The sequence below is a fragment of the Amphiura filiformis genome, chromosome 3 (assembly GCF_039555335.1).
Source record: "Amphiura filiformis chromosome 3, Afil_fr2py, whole genome shotgun sequence".
Taxonomy (NCBI): Eukaryota; Metazoa; Echinodermata; class Ophiuroidea; order Amphilepidida; family Amphiuridae; genus Amphiura; species Amphiura filiformis.
The window spans coordinates 36,947,284-36,962,395 of record NC_092630.1 but is presented as its reverse complement, the minus strand read 5'-3'; the positions used below and the strand labels follow the sequence as shown (position 1 = coordinate 36,962,395).

The 15,112-nt window shown below is 36.9% G+C and overlaps 1 protein-coding gene across 1 annotated transcript in view; it reads left to right on the top strand.

The window, feature by feature from the left end:
• The first annotated feature begins 1,896 nt into the window (after positions 1 to 1,896).
• Positions 1,897 to 15,112, top strand: part of LOC140147233 (uncharacterized) — a 40,401-nt gene continuing 27,185 nt past the window's right edge. The window contains exon 1 of the mRNA XM_072169013.1: positions 1,897 to 1,995. Coding sequence (XP_072025114.1) covers positions 1,897 to 1,995 — 99 coding nt within the window. The remainder of the gene's footprint in view (positions 1,996 to 15,112) is intronic.

Sequence of the window (15,112 nt, the reverse complement as noted above, 5' to 3'; positions counted from 1 at the left end):
CCCGCTTCCTTTTTTGAGGTTTCTTCAATTTTATTTTTATTTTTCGAAATTCAGTTATAACTTTTCACAAAATATGTCTAGGAAGTAGAGATGCTTTCTACAGCCTTGCTAATAAGGTTTTGTGATAGTTAGAGGGGGGCTATCTCTCAGAACAACAAATAAAAAGAGGCCTCCTCTTAAGTTAAAGAATGTGCGAACAGCACGTGAAAATTTTGAATCACCAGCCCTTAATAATTCTGTAACCCCCTATTTTGGGTGTAAATAATTATAACCCCCCCCTTTTTTGGTCCAAAATTCTATGACACCCCCCGTATATTTGGGACCCCCCTTCCAAAGAAAATGTTAGCCCCTATAACTTGATCTTTGTAAAAGTTTTGGCGGGCTTGATCATGTTGATTGTCACAGCATATGAAAAATTAATGTCCCAAAACGCATATTTTTGGACCTTATTTCCAAAAATTGATCAACTATAAAAATTTTGAATTTTCATTGCCAGTTGTATTGTGGGTTAATGTCTTTATAAGGTGACCGTGACAGTAATGCTAACAAGAAGAGTCTTTTAAAAGACACAGTTCACAACTAGGTGTACTGTATAACAATTTATTCTAACTCTCAATTTTCATTTAATATATTGTAATCTACTCTGCACTGATTTGACAATAAATGATACCTACATCTTGACTCTGGAAAATAACTCATTTTGCATTTAGGTTTTTAAGCCACAGGAAACAATTTTAATTTTTTTAGCCTTTCACTGAACTTTATTTAGGTGCGCCGGCCCTAAAGAGTGCAGAAGTCCCTATACAGGTACAGATTCAGATTGGCACCTTCTAGGCCTTCACACCCATAATGACAAAATAAGCAAAATAAAACTTTGCTTGTTAAGAAATATCTATATACAATTATATCATGCAGATAAGGCCTTGATAAGGATGTTTACTATTACGCTCTTAGAATAAAAGGTGCAACTTAGAACCTTTTTGTCCCGTATACAGCACTATAAGCAATGTTTAAGTTCTATAGAGAAGCATGAAAACCGGGCATGAAAAGTAGACCTAGCAACTTTCAATTCATTAATCCATTCCAGGACTCATAACAAAGTTTTAAAAAAAAGTGAAAAGGAGTGAAACAAGCAAGGAACACCAACTTGAAAAGGAGTATTAACCATTTTTTGGTTCTAAAAATCATTTTCTTGGCTAAAGAACCTTGTTTCTTTTCTACTGAGAACCATTTGTTCTTTCTGCAGGGTTTAGAAGTTCAAGCTTAAGGTTCTACAAAGAACCATTTTCTTGGCTAAAGAAGTTTTGAGGACACAACACTCGGGGCGCAACACTGGTCCTATCCAGCCCCCATGTCCAGGCCGCGTAATTTTTTTTCTGCAACCATAACGGGACGCAAAATTTTTATTAAATCCTAACCCTAACCCTAACCCTTATCCTAACCCTAACACTTACCCTAACCCCGGGCCCTAACCCTAACCCTTTCTATATATGTGTTCCTATTTTTATGGAATATAAAATTTTTGCGTCCCGTAATATGGTTGCAGAAAAAAATTAAGCGTCCCCTGAGGCCCTGCAGACCCTGTCACAAAAGGTAAACGGAGCCCTCATGCACATAGAACTTTTTTTAACAGGTCGAAGACTTAGACAAGTTCAATGTCGAACATTTTCAACACATGATCGACTTAATTCAGTACTTGACTGAACTTCAATTAATGTGTGTATGCTGACAATATGCTTATGGAACTGAATTAAACTGAAAGCGGTGTGGCGGAGATTGAGATTGAAATCTTCGAACGACGTTTGCAAATAGTGCTGGGGATGATCTGCTGGCCAATCTTGAAACTCCATTAGCACAGAAATGATTCCTTTAATTTACCAAAATACGACCACAAACATGACAAAGTGGTTTCTGCTACTGATTGCCATGACGATAGTACCGAGGTTCATGTGTTACTACTACAACCCAGCCTGCTCTCAACAATGTTCACAGTTGGTATGTAGTTCAATTTTACCTTGTCAATCAAAATGTTTTGTTGTTATGATGATGATGATATTAGTGATGATGATGACATTGATGCTGAGAATGCGGACGATGATGACTATGCGACATAATGATGATGATCATGTTTTGACCTGATGATGATGAGGGTGGCAAATCCCGGGGGAAAATCACAATGATGAGTACGGCCTGATGATGAGGAGACTATGACCAACAGGTCCCAGTGGCGTAACGTCATTTATCGCCATGTGGGGGGAGGGGGTCAGAAATTAAGAAAATTGCCGAAAAACAGCTTGTGCCCCCCCAATCAGCCCTGGTGCCCCCAATCATGGTTGGTGCCCCCCCCCCCCCCCAATGTGATGACCCAGACCCACACTGCACTACGCCACTGTCAGGTCCATCGCCATGTGGGGGGAAGGGGGAGAGAAAGAAAGGGAGACAGAGGAGGGGGTAGAGAGGTGGAAGGAAGGGTGAGAGTATGAGAGGGGGTAACAACTATACAATTAACCCATGGTCATAGCCCTATTTGGCCTACAATGATGTTGGCATGATGTGTTTATTGCAGTGGCATAGTGTCATAGGGACACAGGGAGAATGTGCCCCCCCCCCCCATCGATCTGATTTATCCCAATGTGATGACCCAGGCTACACCACTGCGTTTATGTGATGTGGTCCATGATAGCTGCATCCGTTGTACGAAATTGTATTGTATCATCCAAAATAGGCAAAGAATGATTTTGCAAAATTGACAAAATATGTGTGTGTCCAATCACCCCACCACATCACACGTACCCTTCATCAACACCAATGGAGTATCGCCAGGGGCCGTAGCTAGCCTTTTATTTTGAAGGGGCAAAGCCAAATTGTCTTCCCCATTTGTCAATTTGTTGTCCTGGGGGGGGGGTGGGGGAAAAGCCAACTTTTCGTCCCCATTTCCATTTGTCAATTTTGTGTCCCATTTTAAGTCATTTGAATGACACTTTACTCTATACCATCCCCATTTTATCCCTGAAAAACTGGGGGAGGGAAACTTGACCCCCTGGCTATGCGACTGAGTAATCGACCTGGGGTAGGGTGGCAAATGGCTAGTTCCCTTCCCAACTAGCTCAATAAGGATTTCAAAATTTGCAATTTACATCTTCCTTTTGGGTCTATTTTAGACCCAAAATTAATGCCCTCTTGGCCCATTAAGCATTAAAATGCCAATTAGTACGCTTCGCCCACATTTATCCCGGTAAGCTCATTCTGAGAGCCCATCAGTGAGATGGTTACTAGGAAATTCATTTTTTCATCTCAAACTTGCATGGTTAAAATTAGAGCAATAATTCCATCCTTCCAATTAAGTAAATCATAAAGTATCAGCCAACAACAAGCCTTGATTAGCCTTTTTGAAGTATATGGTGTACACAAAAGGAGGGCAGTTTTCAATCTGGGTAAAACCCGGCAAATCCAAAAGACTTATTACCCACTTCGTGCAGCGCCATCCTATTGTGTCCGCCATATCTCGCAAAAGGCTAATTGTATCATTTGTATATACAATGCACATGCGTTACTCCGCACAGCAACACATAGCATGAAAGACTGAAACAGCGAAAGTTATGACTTACGAACAAACAAACTGAAGGACAGGGTTAATGCATGAGGTGCTGTTTGCACCTAAAAATATAATATTCCCCCGGACTAAATGCAGTACACAGAGTGTGCAATGCTGAAGTAATGAAATTACACCAACATACTATAAAGAACTTCTATTTGGAGTTTGCACTTTTTTTGGAAAGATGACACAGCAAACATAAACAAGCATGTTATTGTTATTGACTTGTTAATTTGTTATTGTTATCACAGTCACAGTTAACATCATTTATATTATTTATAGTAGGATAAATAGATTGGATGATAACATTATGCATGGAATAATTTTATTCTGTGAACTCTCTGCCAAAAAAAACGTGAGTTGTCTAGAGTGAAATATTAACTTGAAACAACTTCAAACTTTGATACCAAAATCAAAGGTCACTTGATTGAAAAGTTGATTCCTACTGTGTTCCGTGCATGCTGTTAATATGTTATGTAGAACCCAAAGTAAACCCCACAATATAAATAAAACAAAAGAAGACAAAAACAATCAAAAATAACACCATTTTTTTATTTCTAATATTTTGAATGTTTTATTAGCATTCATTGCATATCACAAATGTTCCAATTATGTTTATCGTATACTAAAAATTCTTTTTGGTAACTTTAGTGGCTGATTCTTTGCCAATAATTTTCTATTTTATGTGCTATGTTCCATCACCAATCAATCGCTGGTCTTCTATAATAGAAATTAGAAAAATTGAAGACAGACCATTATGGCATGTGAAATTGCTGTGATGTAGCCATCACATTCTAGTATAATGTCAAGATGAACAGATTTTGTATTTGTTTTTGTTTTATATTTCAAATAAATCTTCATTTAGAGTTTATTTGTTAACTTCAAAGTTTTGGATCTGAAGAATGATGAATTATTATAATTTATAATAGTATACCGTAAAAACTTGATAGTTAGCATACTATGTGCTTACTATCGAGCACTTTTAAAACATGCAAACATGAAGAGCACCACATCCACAAAAGTGTAAAGGGTTTTGAGCAAATCATCAATACACATTATACAAACAAGTAAACCTGCAGTTGGTAATGCGCCGGACTATGGTACAATTTCATGTTTTTAAAAGCACTGGATAGTAAGCACATATATGCCAACTATTGAGTTTTTATGGTAGGGGAGACCGGGGCAAGTCCGCCCTCGGGGCAAGTCCGCCCACCCCATATTTCTGATCTCGTGACTCCTGGAAAAGTACAATGATGATGTAATTAGCTGGCACACGTCATAGCTAAGTACTCAAGAAAACAAGACAGTCCGACGCATCTCGCCACAGAAATTATCGTCAAAAAACGTTTTTGAGTCAAGGAAGTTTACATTTTTGAAATTAGTAATATTGTAATAATCTCAAGACCTTGCAGAGAAGGTTTTCGTTCTTATATTTATTTGGAAGGTGAACGTTTTGCCCAACATATTATGCAATTAAAAGATCGACATATTGTGTTTAGTAGGCATAACACGAAGTAAAGAAAAAAAGTAGCGTTGGGGCAAGTCCGCCCTGTATGTGAAGGGGCAAGTCCGCCCTGTGTTTTCCCCATGCGGACTCTCGGTGCGGATTCGCCCCATCGGCGTATTATGCAAAATATTGATAATAATACCTTTAAGAAGAGTAAAACTACATGCAAGCATATTTTTTTAAAGTTAAGTGGTATCAGTATTACTCATACCACCGTTTATGCCCTAAAACCATAAATGCCGAAGTTGTAAATAAAGTTTTGCTCACTTTGGACCCCTACATTTATTAGCTTACATTATACCCCTCCAATAAATTTAGTAGACTCTTTAGAAGAGAGTGAGTGCCTAATGTACCCTTTACTAAACGTTTGCATTAAATTTATAATTGTTTTGCAATATTATAACCTTTTCTTTTTATCAGGGCGAACTTACCCCACTATAGGGGCGGACTTGCCCCAGCACGGGGCAAGTCCGCCCTGTCATCGTGAATTTTATTTTCTCTTCTCCTGCCGTTACTGAAAGCTCAATGTCCTTACAAATGTGGTAGTATTTAGCTATAGTAAACAGCTTTAAAATGTAAAAACTATAGCCTTCTAACATGAAAATTGTCCTCTCTAGGCGAGATTGAAGAAAATAGGGCGGACACACCCCGGTCTCCCCTATATGCAACAAAGTTCATGTGACATTTTTTGTAACCTTGTGGCATAAACCATTTTCATAATGTGATATGAATTATAATTTATCAGCCTTATAATTTGCATATAAGCTCATAATGTAAGGGTCATATTATGCATAAAACAATGAATTTTTAAAATCTGTCACATAAACTGGACCAAATTAACACTTATCAACCTACATTTCAGTCTTGTCTACTCAGCATTATTTGCTTCAAACGGTTGAGAGCTAAACACATCTCAACATAGTAATTTGCTGAGGGTGTGATTTGCTTGTCCCATGCATGGTCAAGATGATCATGCTCATTTCACTATACCTGCTTTTAAAGAACAAATCAGACATTTCCGCAGGACTTGGGCCATATTAAGTGTCACCAGGAATCAGGATACAATAGGATGATCATGATGGGAAAGGACACATACCCAGACCCGTAGGCAGGATTTTTTTGGGGGGTGCTGATTTTGAAAAAGTGGACTTTTTTCCCAAGGGGGAGGGGGGCGATTTTGTGAAAAGTAGACTTTCTTTCCAAAATTTGAACATTTTTTGACGAAAAACACGTAAAAAGCCTGATTTGTTTTGCTCACTAGGCTCGCAAATTCTTAAATTTTAGGATTTTTGTACACTTTGGCAAATTTGGTACGGGCTTGCACATACCACATAAAGTAACAACTCACTTTAAAAACTGTCGTTGTGAAACAATAATCTGAATATATTTGTGAAAATTGAGCTACAAATATCTCAGGCCAAAAAGTCTGTTATAGTCCAAATCAAAAGTGGCACTTATATGAGATTGGCAATACATCACGACACTGCTATCACAGGTTAATGATACACACATTTTCTGTATTGTCATGATTGTACAATGCCCAATGCCAAGTGTAATTTTTTATTGAATTTGGATGAAAAATTGAAAATGGACTTTGTGGCCCAAGATATCCATCATTATTTTCTTGCTAAATTTTCACAAATGAGGAGTCAAATTAGAGAAGATATCTTCCATAACGAAATGTATATTTTGAATTTTGTTTTGTTTAAGGGATCTGGAATGAGCGTTTTGAGCGTTTCGATAGTATTTTTTTATGGAACATGAGAGCACCTCAGACGTATCGAATTGCATTCTAAATACGAAGCATGTTTTTCTGATATCAAATAATTTTCATTTTTTGAAAATCACGATATAATACAAGTTTATGACAAATTATAAAAATTTGATATTTTTCAAATTTTTGATATATAACAGTCCTGGAAGTAAGTTTTATAAATCTAATGATATATTCTTAAAGTGTATGTAGCTGGGAGGAAAAGCCGACGATCAATTGACACTTTTGACCTTTCATATTGAAGATATGGATTTTTTCCCAAAAAGACCTATTTTTTTTGTGGTGTTTTGGGGCTGATTTCGTCAGCTTTTCATCCCACCTACATACACATTAAGTATAAATCATCAGATTTATAAAGTTTACTTTGAGTACTGTTAAATATCAAAAATATCAATTTTTAATGATTTGCCATAAAATGTGTATTAAATTGAAAAAAACAAAAAATCAAAATTATTTGATATCAGAATGACATTCTTCTTATTCAGAATGCAATTCGATATGTCTGATGTGCTCTAATGTCCCACAATAAATACTGTCCAAACGTTCATACCCCTTCCCTTAAGCGACTTGCATTGCAAATAATGGCAGCTTATAAACATTGAGCAGGTAATGCCAGGTGCACATGCTAGCTATTTAGCCTATACTGCTACAAATATTATGTATATACTTGACTTAGAGAATTCAAGTTACAGAATGATTACAAAGGTCATTAAGCCAAATATATCTTTCCATGTTTCTCCCAAACACTGCATGTCCTCTTAGACTCCTGTTGTCTCTATACTTTAGTAATTACATGAGAAGGTACCTATGTACTGCTTGTTTCAAAATAGGACATGAGTATCATATCATATGCTGGCTCAATTATTCAAACAGAATGATTGACATCACTCATTATTAATAATTTCGTTTCCAATTAACATTTTCCACAACCTAATAAAATAAAAAACTTTTGAAGATGCCAAATGATGGGACTGGGCAGGGGATGCAGTACTGAAACTACACATAGTGTATCAGGTCTGTACTGGGCATGTGTGTGATTAAGATTTTTTTCAAAAGTGATCCAGCTAGAATTTCAGCTATAAATTTAAATAACATTATGTTTGGTGGCAACTTTTAAAATGTTTTTAAAATGTTATTAAAACATTTTATCATTTATATAACCCAACACTGCCCTTTTGAAAATGTTATTGAAACATTTTATCATTTTTATAACCCAACTCTGCCCTTTTGAAAATGTTAGGAAAGCGATTTATAGTAAAGAGGCCAATACCATGAACACACTAAATGGTAAATATGAACATGGTGAAGGATGTATGTGAAGGACTACCATCCTGCTGCCTTGCCACTGATGCATTCATATGCTAACTAAGCTCAGTAGCCAGGAAGAGCGAAGGGGGGGAGGGGGGTAAATTTCCCCCCCACAGTAAATGTTCAGGGATAAAATGGGGATGGCAAAAAGTAAAGTGTCATTAAAATGACTACAAAAGAAATGAAGCCTAATTCGGGGACCAAATTTTGGCTTTGCCCCCCCACATTAAATCCTGATGACGCCACTGGCTAAGCTCAAGCAAAAGGTATCAAAGCAAGGGACACAGCAATGGCACAATCGAGAAATAAATATTGTTTTACATAATCAAAACAAGCTAAAACAGTAAGCTTATTCAGGCAGAATAAATAAAGATTCATAAACATTTGTTAATATTAGTATCATCATGATCATCAAAAGTATCATGTGGAGCCAAATATGAAACAAAATGTATTGAACAGAAAGGTTTCATTTTACACATGGTCGCATGCTTTAATATTACTATTATTTTGATAAGCGAGACTGGCTTTTACTGTGTCCAGTGATTGATCATTGACAATGATTGCGTGTTTAACCTACCATGCATCACCCTGGGAACATGGGGAAGGAAACAAACTTGATTATGAACTTGGTTTGTGAATACATGGTTTGTGATGCTTGTAATAGTTACCATTCCAAATATTGACTTATGTGCTAAAGGACAGGAATTGGCAATAAATGCTTGCCAGTATCTGGTTTTCAATCGGTGATTAATTAGTTTCAATATAAAAGCGCAGAAGCTTTTTTCATATTTGTATTGATTAATGATTACTTTTATGGGGTAGATAATTAAACCTAAGAGTAAGAGACTGCTGTGATTGTGAAGTAACAGTTTACCATATATGCAATGAAACACCCATTGGATGGCCATCAAGCTCAAAGATCATAAATAATTTTGGTCTATCTTTTTTGTAGTTTATTGCACCCGTCCCGGCACCCATGCATGTACCCAGCTATATTTGTGTACAACTCTAGCCCAGGCAAGGGGGGGGGCATACATTTTTGGTAGGTATAACATGGGTAGTCGGTAGAAGGTGGTCTTTTGGAGCTGTGATGCGGTAAAAGTGGGGTCTTTTGAGCTGAGAACAGTCAAAATCAAGGATGTTTTTGGTGGAAAATTACCTGAAAAAACCCCCAGAAATGTGAGGAATGAGCAATTTAGCAGTCTTTAAGAACTGACACTTTAACAATTAAGGGTCTTTGGAGCTTTATTTTGGTCAAATTTAGGGGGTCTTTCAGAGCTGCAAACTCCAAAAATGGGGGTCTTTCCGGGGGAGCATGTATACACTTATGGTCATTTGTGTTAAGTGCCCACCCTTGGCTCAGGCCATTCTCAAATGGATATTCTGATGTGCCACGGTGTGATATGAAATGGACCTGAAGTGCCACTATCCGATACAAGCAAGCAAAGCGAGAGCAGCATGTAACATATGGGGTCCAGGGGAGAAGCACTGATGGGGGTTCAGGGGGCAAAGTCTGTGGAGGCCCTCAGAATTAAGGCCTCTCCTGGCATGTTTTGTGCAAGTTTTCAATTCTACTTCAAAATGATCATAAATAAACTCAAAAGAAGAATATTACCGGTAATAGGCCTAGCTACATGCAGAGTGAGTGAAATTTTATTAAAAGTTTTGACTTTTATTTTTTTAATTTATTTATTCATTTTTTTATTTTCTTAAAGTGAGGTCGCCAGGGGCGTCGCTAGACCAATATGATTGGGGGGGGGGGGGTGTACAGCATGTTTTGCAGACAAAAATATTTTGTGAATTGTAGACAGGTGAATTGTAGACAGGGTTGTTTGATTTAAACCGGTAAATCAAGATTTAAATAGCCTGTGATCATAAAAAATATACTCCGGTCACAGACATATTCATGACCCCCTTCCGAAGAAAATGGCATCCCCCTTATACTTGTAAGCATCCACGTGAAAGAAAACGCAGATTTAGGGTGGTTTTGAAAAGCAAAACGAGGATCCGGGCGGATATGCGAAACACTCATTTTACTGGAAGAAGTGGTGTTTTTTAAGAACGATCCTCGCTTAGGGTAGTTTTTTAAAATTACCCAATTAACAGCCATTATTGGTGACATATTTATGTTATTTAGCAAAAATTTTACACACCAGATTTAAACAATTTTGGAGCCGAACTCAACAGTGCCTTGAATAGCCGATCATCATCACTGAATGACACTCATACCAACACACGCAATGCCTAGCCTTGTTTAGGGGCAAATTTCAAACCAATTCCTTGCTTAGGGTGTTTTTATAATGTATCATTGTTTAGGGGCAACTTTCAAACCAATTACTCACTTAGGGTGTTTTGATTTGAGTAAAATCCTCGTTTAGGGTTAGTTTGACATCGTTGCTTAGGGTAATTTTTGAAAGTCAATTCATGAGGATGCTTACTTATACATGAGTGGAAGATTTTTCAAATGGATTCCATCATCTTGTTTATCAAAACAATGTCATTCAACTTAATTTCAATCATTGCATGATCAAAAATTATGAAATATGAAATGAAATACATAAGTAGGCACGCTGAGTCTGTAGTCTCTATCCCCAGAGTCAAGGTCAATAGAGGAAATCAATCTCATTACAACACTATGGGGAGTAAGTCAGGTTCAATGTTATATCCTTGTTATATAGATTTATTTATTCACAGATATGTTCCAATATCTGTGATTTATTGATAATGTTCATGCACAAGACAAGCAATGTATGCACTTTTCCTAAGCCTAAAAGGGGGCACACACATTTGGAAATGAAAGGGTGTACAACAATTACAAACTAGGGTCTTTTGGTGAAGATTTGCCGGGGGTGGGACAATCTCATATATTGGAATAGACCCTCTTTTTTGAGGCAACTCTACATCCAATGACCCCTGTTTTTCATAAGTTTAGACCCACCCCATTTTTTAGAAGTCATTACACCAAATCTGCAAATGTTTGTTCACTTTGCATTACATTTGATCAAATTTAACATTTTTGGGACAATTTTAGCTTCATGAACTTTACATTAACTTTCTAGACTGCTATAATTCTGTCACGAAACTTGGAATTTAATGTCGGGTTTTCATTCAAATATCAGAATTATATTCTACCACCATGTACTGGAAAACATTCATGTGCCATATCTCCCATTATGTGGTTGCCCCCTACTATGCTGTAATCTTGGCTATAATTGTCATGGGGTAAATGATTTGTTGCATGTTTGTCTACTTTGAACTTCAAGTTCCAAGAAAAGCGCCAATTTTCATCATAAACATGGCATGACACCATAAGACACATAGTTCAAAGAGGCACTCCACTGACTTAAAGCCATATTATAAAATTTTCAAACAAAATTGATCAGCATTTCTTTGCCATAAAATGTTAGCTTTTACTGTCAGATATATCCCGCTTTATTTTTGAGCCGAACAACTACGGCAAAGCAAAGAAAATTGGAATTTACTACCAGCGCACATGTCGCCAATACGTACCACTCCTTCGGTCATGTTGTGGTACGAAAATTCGTTGTGTATATCACCGTCCCCGCACGCTGTGTCATGTTGTGGTACGGACCCTTTGTTGTGTATATCACCGTCCCGCACGCTGTGTACGTACTGTGTGTTAATTATGAACATCGTGTATGCGTTCGACTAATAATTCCATCATAATAATAAAGCGCCGGTTCCGGCGTTTTATTCAAAATCTCGGATTTTGACAAAACTGCAGCACCTAGAGTCTTGATTTTTGCAGGGTACCGTATATTGGTTTAATGAAGTACAATTTAATCATGTAAAAAAAGGAATTTTAAAAATTCAGTGAGGGCGTCTTCCTCAGCAAATGTTATAATATGGCTTTAAGTCGCAGGGCCACCATATAAGTGCATATGTCTATCGTCATCGATATACCCCTTTAAATCCTTTTCTTCCATGGCACTTTTGAACTCCCTTGCCTATATTCTATTCAGTGTCCTGACCCAAGATGCATTATACAGGGTGTCCCAAAAAAAAGAGGCCCCACATTGCGCCTCTTTTTCTCCTATTTCTGAAAAGTTGATCAAATATATTTTGGTATGTGAAGAAACCTTCAATCGTTAGCTTTAATAAACCAAAACAATTATTTCAATCGGCTCATAACTTTTGAAGATATGTCCTTTTAAAGAAATGTATCCGTTTTTCACTCTGTCCACGGAGGAGGTTTGGCTACTTCAAAGATGGGAAAGTGCATATACCATGCATGAATATAAAACATTCCTCGATGATAACTTAATAAAATAACAACTTTATTTAAGGGAATGGGCTTTACCGGTGGGCTTATGGGTTATGGATTTTGTTAAGTGTCATTAATTTGGGCTTAAATTTATGTGGGATGGGACTTCTTTTGCTATACTTGCAATTACTTATGTTTTTCTTGTTTCTTGCTTTCTTTTTATTGACAACATAAGTCATTTCTCTTTTTGAATAAAAGGTAGCCCTGAAAAGGGCTGTTTAGTTTGTCTTTGGTTCTTTTGAAGTGAGTTTACTGTGCTGCTCTGCCCTCTACCTGGTTGCCTCCATGACGAATACAGGTTTCAGCCCTAGTTCTCATTGCATTAATTGAGTTGCGTACCATCCTTAAGGCCTTGTGCGCTGGATACTTGCGAATGCAGCAGTAATACGGGGTTGTGAAGATGTTTGAAGCTAGCTGGTGATCCTCGTAGTGAATGCTTTCCCAAGACTAATGCTATTATCTGTCCATGTCATTAACCGTGTGTTTCGTTTAAATCTTTGATGTAGCCAAATCTCATCCGTGGACAGAGTGAAAAACAGGTACATTTCTTAAAGAGGGCATATCTTCAAAAATTGTGAGCCGATTGAAAGAATTTTTGGTTTATTATAGCTAACGATTTAGGGTTTCTTTACATACCAAAATATATTTGATCAACGTTTCAGAAATAGGAGAAAAAGAGGGCGCAATGTGGGGCCTCTTTTTTTTGGGACACCCTGTATTGTAAAATAAACCAAGGTGAAAATAAGTGTAAAAATGAAACTTGGCAAAAGAGTACATATCCACCTAAACCTGGCTATATAGGCTGGCATTTCATGGTTTAGCCAAAATATCTACATCATGTACATTGCAAAAGGTAAATCAAAACAGGAACCTTTTTGGAATATAGAACTATGTCATTTATGGAATGATTCATAAAAGTATGCACTATTTCATTCATTCATTCATTCAAAACTTCTTACAAAATACTCATAAATGCATAAAATCTAAGTACAATACATTACCAAATCTGTTTCCCTTGAACTTGAAGACAGGAATTCCATCATTTGTTCTGAACAGCAGTTCCTCTATCGTTCTAAATGAATATTGTATCGTTGCCAAATATTTGACAATTAAATTCAATAGATTAAATTGCAAGTTAGTTCTGGTTCTAAAGTTGATTTTTTTTTCAAATTGATTCATTGCATAGAAAATGTGGGCTAATTTTTGATCCGATTAGAAAAAGCCTGAAGTTCAAACTTGTCAAACTGCTTGAATGTTATATATGATGATAGATATGAAAAAAATGTTAGTATTATTTTCAGAATTTTCAGCATTGTTAATCGCTGGATTCACTTAGTTGCATGTTAGGAGCTTCTTGATTTTGAGTAAATGAGTGTTGCACCAAATAAAAAGTTATTTACCCTATACTCTGTTTTATTTAGTGACCTACTCGAGACTTCAGATACATATATTATTCGCTCCAAGTTTAAAGGCACTACAGTGCACAAAAGAATTATGGTACCAGCAGGTCCGTAGCCAGGGGGTGCGATGCGCACCCCCCATGCCAAAGGCCCAAAAAGTCCACTTATGTTCATCCCTGTATATCCTAAAGAAAAATAAATAAACATCTCAAAAAAAAGTAACTAACCCGGGATGGAACTCCCCCCCCCCCCCTTAAATAATGGCCATTATTCAAAAATGGGCTATTGTATTACAAATTTGTAAAATGCGTTGGTTGCAGAATTAATTTTGCGCATTTTGACACCTCATTTGATACTATAGCCCAGAAAACAATAAAACACTGGTCAATCTAATGATACAATACAAAACACTCATACATCCTTACACAGATTTCCTTCCATTATACTGAATACAAATCAATAGATTTTACTGCAACTTTCGAATCGTGGGTTACATAGATTTAAATGTACGCTGTGACGTCAATATTTAGACAATTGCTACAATTGAGGTGTCAAAATGTGCAGAATTAAATTATGCTTCCAACGCGATGGAGTGACACAAATTGGCCACATCTGCGCTGGTAGTAAATTCAAATTTCCTTTGCTTTACCTCAGTTGTATGGCTCAAAATTAAAAGGGAACACATTTGATAATAAAAGCTAACATTTTATGGCAAAGAAATATTAATCTATTTTGTATGGATATGGCTTTAAGAACTAGTTTGTTGAAATTGGTTAAGAATTAAAGAAACTGTGATCTAAAACCTGAGGAAGGAACAAAATCAAAAGTTGCACTATCAATGGAAATCACAGTGCTAGCTCCCTAGTTCAAAAATGCTTTGTGTACAAATCAATAGAGTATGCAATGGAGCAAACTGCAACTTTTGAAGCTGTATCTTCCTTGGGATTTTGGATCCTTATATCTTTATTTCTTGAACGATTTCAACGAATGAGGTCTCAGATCCGAGCTAAAAGATCGAGTATTGGCTGCTGGTTCCAATATGACACATCTGTCTTTGTTTAGGTTATACAGGGTGAACATAACTGGTACCTTGCTACTGTGTTCCCCAAATTTATTTAAGTCACAGTTATAATGTGTTAGCGTACATGGTCAGTGTACTTTCCTGTAATTTCTGTTGTGGCATAGCAGCTAACCTCAATTATATAGACCATGTTCATTGAGCTTCATTGGTTTGCACAGAAAT